This window comes from Capsicum annuum, chromosome 11 (genome assembly GCF_002878395.1).
Source record: "Capsicum annuum cultivar UCD-10X-F1 chromosome 11, UCD10Xv1.1, whole genome shotgun sequence".
NCBI lineage: Eukaryota > Viridiplantae > Streptophyta > Magnoliopsida > Solanales > Solanaceae > Capsicum > Capsicum annuum.
The window spans coordinates 43,735,860-43,740,664 of record NC_061121.1 but is presented as its reverse complement, the minus strand read 5'-3'; the positions used below and the strand labels follow the sequence as shown (position 1 = coordinate 43,740,664).

General features: G+C 33.2%; 1 protein-coding gene across 1 annotated transcript; it reads left to right on the top strand.

Moving 5' to 3' along the window:
• The first annotated feature begins 497 nt into the window (after positions 1–497).
• On the top strand, positions 498–2,001 carry LOC107848390 (metalloendoproteinase 3-MMP). The gene has a single exon (XM_016693153.2). The coding sequence runs from the start codon at positions 754–756 to the stop codon at positions 1,840–1,842; it is 1,089 nt and encodes a 362-aa protein (XP_016548639.2). The 5' UTR covers positions 498–753; the 3' UTR covers positions 1,843–2,001.
• Positions 2,002–4,805: the final 2,804 nt, after the last annotated feature.

Genomic DNA, 4,805 nt, shown 5'->3' with positions numbered 1-4,805 from the left:
GACGAAGACCATGTTAAGATATTGATTGGATATCCGGGAAGAGTTTATCTTTGTAAAGGATGTAGTTAAAGTTTATAAATTTTTATGTATGTGCATATACACCTCTCCGATATGGGATAGAGGAAGATGTGGTATGATGCTTATTGTTCCACTGATTGAATACTGGTGATTGTATGCATAGATTCAATATATTCGTGATTATTATATCAATAATTGATGTGATTCAATATACGATACGATCTTATGACTGTTCTTCCTAATTAAGGATTAAGCTACGTGATAACGAAGTCTGATCGGCCTTTTCGGGTAGCCCAGTGGCTGAACTGACCATTGGATCAGCGACTTCGTCGTGGTGCAACGAAGTCGCTTTGCTTAGGGTTTTTTTTGGGTATAGTAAATCGGACCATGCATATAACTAGACCAACAATGAAACCCAATTTTTCACTATAACTTGACTAGTTACTTCATTTTATTTTACTTGATCTCTTTATTAAAAATATATATATATATATATTTTAATTAATTTATTTAATTAAAAAAAAATTATGTATACTTTTTTCCTTTCTACTATATTCCATATACGATTACATAAAGTCAGCAAGCTTGCCGCGCAGAGCTTTTTCTCCATATAATAAGTCTAATCAGTATCCATTATCCATCGTTAAAACCTTCAGATCCATAGCCTATAAATCTCAAATACCGTTCACTATCTTTTCAATAAAAGACAGTACCCACAAAGAAAACAAACTTGAAATGAGGATTCATTTATTCATCGCCATTGCTTTTGTTCTAATATTATCAACTCCAACTTCAGCTCATTTCTTCCCAAATATTTCTTCAATCCCTCGTTTACTCAAACCTAATGCCACTGCTTGGGCAGGTTTTCAGAAGTTATTAGGATGCCACACCGGTCAGAAAGTCGATGGCATTGCTAAAATAAAAAAATATTTTCAACATTTCGGATATATTACTTCTTCTTCTTCCAGTAACTTCAATGATGACTTTGATGATATTCTTGAATCTGCAGTCAAGACTTACCAGCAAAATTTCAACCTCAACGCCACTGGTGTCCTCGACGCGCCGACGATTCAGCATATCATAAGACCCAGATGTGGAAACGCCGATGTAGTTAACGGCATTAGTACCATGAACTACGGCAAGCCGCCGCCGGCAGGTTCTCCGACGGTCGCTCACTACTCGTTCTTTCCGGGTAGACCACGGTGGCCGGCGGGTAAGACCGACTTGACATACGCGTTTCTACCGGCGAACAATCTGACGGATAACATCAAGAGCGTGTTCTCACGCGCTTTTGACCGATGGTCGGAGGTAACCCCATTGACCTTCACTGAGACGCCGTCGTTCCAATCGGCGGATATTAAGATCGGATTTTTCGCCGGAGATCACAACGACGGTGAACCGTTTGATGGTCCGATGGGGACATTAGCACACGCGTTTTCGCCGCCGGCGGGGAATTTTCACTTGGACGGCGATGAGAATTGGGTCATCGATGGTACGCCGGTAAATGAAGGGAAGTTCTTTTCAATATTATCGGCTGTAGATCTTGAATCGGTTGCGGTTCATGAAATCGGACACTTATTGGGTTTGGGTCATTCATCTGTAGAAGATTCGATAATGTACCCGAGTTTAGAATCGGGTACCCGAAGAGTGGAACTTGCGAATGATGATATTCTGGGAGTGCAGGAGTTATACGGGTCTAACCCGAATTTTACTGGGCCGAATACAACTTTGACTCCGACCCAGGAGAATGATACAAATGGGGTCCCCAGTCTTAGCTCATTGTGGGTTGTATTGGTGGTTGGATTTGCGTTTGCTTTCGTTTAGTCAATTAATATTCTGTTAGCTGTACTATTATCATTTTTGCCCTTTATTCACATTTGTATCAACCAACTGTATGACTATTGTTATTTTTGTATAGATATTTATTTTTTGAAATAGTTTTTGGGAATAAAAGTGAGACAACGCCTCTTATTTTTTCGGCTATTTTTGTGTTGTCAACTACGGTCAATTCTCTTTTATGGTGATACTAATTGTTTCAAAATTTTATGGCTGCTGTAGAAATATTATTACATATATATATATACTAATTAAGTGTTCGTGTACTGCACGTGTATATCACGTTAGTCAATTATAATAAATATAAAAGAATAAAGTTATTTTAATTGTTGTATATATATAACTATACTTTCAAAACAATGGATGAAAAGAATATTCTTAAATCAACATGGATGAATTTATTATAAAGGTATAGTGTTAGCCAAACCTACAATAGATATAAAGTAGAAGGCTACCTCCGATATTCCTCTTCTATGATCCACAAGCTATCCATCAAACTATCACATCAATTTGTTGAATTCATAAACAATATGCGCTAAAATATAATTAACTTTTTTTGCGATTATTATTGTATAGTGATCCATCTATCCAATTACGTGTAATATTTTTCTAGTAAACTTATACTACTATGCTGATTTTTTAAATTCTTACGCATAATATACCTTGAAATCTTGTAAAAAGAAACTGATAGACATAATGAGAATAGAATATTTTGGAAGAATGCTTGGTATAAGAATTCGATTCTACATATAATATACGAAGCAAAAAGAAAGAAAAAATATACTCTCTCCGTCCCCTTTCGAATTTTAAAATTCATACGATTAAATTTTATCTTTACATAAAAAAATTGTCAAAGTCCGACCAAATATATTCTATTTACCACCTGTATTAAACAAAAAAAATACCAGATGATAACATAACAGAAACTATGATATGATCGTGTTATCAGAACAATACGATTAAACATAATCTTTACTGCAAATTAAATTATAAAATTATTGCAAAATACATATATTAAAAATCAAAAGTAAAATACAAACAAAATCTAGACAATATATTGGAAAAAATTGTGAAAAGAAACATATATAGATTATATCATAGAATTCATTACAAATTAAAATATCACAATTAAGAGTCAGTTGCTAAAATAAGAAGCACCTTCGTATTAAAATAGGAAAGGAAAAAATAAAATAAGTAAAAGACCTTAATTTTTTCTTTTTCCTTAAAAAAACTAACTAATGATAAAATATGGGAGGAATTAATAAAGTAAGAAAAAAAACTAACTAATTAATCCTCACGTCTCTGCCACATATCCTTGTTAAAATAGAAAAGAGAAAAAGGTCTGTTACCCCCCCCCCCCCCCCTCCCCCAAATCTTTACCTCAAATTCTAACTACACACTCAACCTTTAAAGGTGACCTATTACCCCCTAAACTATTTTAAAGTGGAATTATTATCTCCCTAAACTATTTTAAAGTAAAATTATTAAACCCCCCAAAACTGACAACCAATCATTGCAAATATGGTGTGATGCACGCGCCGCCACATTATGTCACGTCATTGCCAGGTATTTTTTATTTTTTTACTCTAAAAAAAATAACAATTTAACATTATTATTTTTCTTTCTTTCTTCTTCTTCTTCTTCTTCTTCAATTCTTCTTCTTTATTTCTTCTTCTTCTTCAATTCTTCTTCTTCTTCAATGGCACCCAAGAATCCATCAATGGCAATTATTATTTTTCTTTCTTCTTCTTCAATTCTTCTTCTTCATTTCTTCTTTTTCAGTTTTTCTTCTTCTTCAATTCTTCTTCTTCTTCTTCAATGACATCCAAGAACCCATCAATGGCATTTCTTCATCAATAGCATCCAAAAACTCATCAATGGCATTCAAGATTAATTTATCATCTTCATCATCTCCTCATTCAAGAATTCAAGTTCTTAAATTTTTTCAACTTAATTCGGGTTCAATGGCATTTCTTCTTCAATAGCATCCAAGAACTAATCAATGGCATTCAAAATTAATTTATCATCTCCTCATTCAAGAATTCAAGTTCTTAATATTTTTCAAGTTTTTTGAATCGAAATTCTTAGTTCAAGTGAGAACTCATTAATTGCATTTCTTCTTCTTCTTCTTCAATGGCATCCAAGAACTCAAATTATGTGAGAATGTTGAATCAAAAAAGTCGAATGCCATTGATTACGTGAAGCTGAATCGAATGTTGAATCAACGTGTTGAATCAAAATGTTGAATCGAATTACGTGAAATTCATCAAAAAAAAAAGTCGATGAAATTTTGAATTTTTTGGCACCGTCACTGTTCATCGACATTTCACCATTGAAGGCATTGAAGAAGAAAAATAGAAGAAGAAGAAAAAAAAGAAGAAGAAGGAGAAGAAGAAGACATTGAAGAAGAGGAATAGAAGAAGAAGCCAATATTTATTAAGAAAAATAATAATTATTAAAAATAATGATGTGGCAATAAAAAATAATGATTTTAAAGTGAAAAAAAGTCAACCGACGCGCCTATGGGCACGTGTAGTCACGTCCAGTGACACGTCAGCAATTGGGGGTAATAAATTCGGTAAAAATAAGTTCAGGGGGTAATAGGTCACATTAAAAGGTTGAGTGTGTAGTTGGGATTTCGACTAAAGGTTTGGGGGGGGGGGGCGGTAACAAACCATTTTCTCAATAGAAAAGGAAAATTGATTTCCCTAAACTAAAGAATATTACATGAATTTTATACCTAAACTAATTCTGTTCCTAATAAATCCTACATTTAAAAGGACTCATAAATTAATTAATTTATGTAATAAAATTAGATAATATTTTAAGAAAAATAGTGAAAAGGCGATTTTATCTATTGCGGAGATTTTAATGAAGGGTAAAAAGTTCAAATCACTTTTCTAATGACCTTTACACTTTTAATATAGATATAGATATAGATATAGATAGAT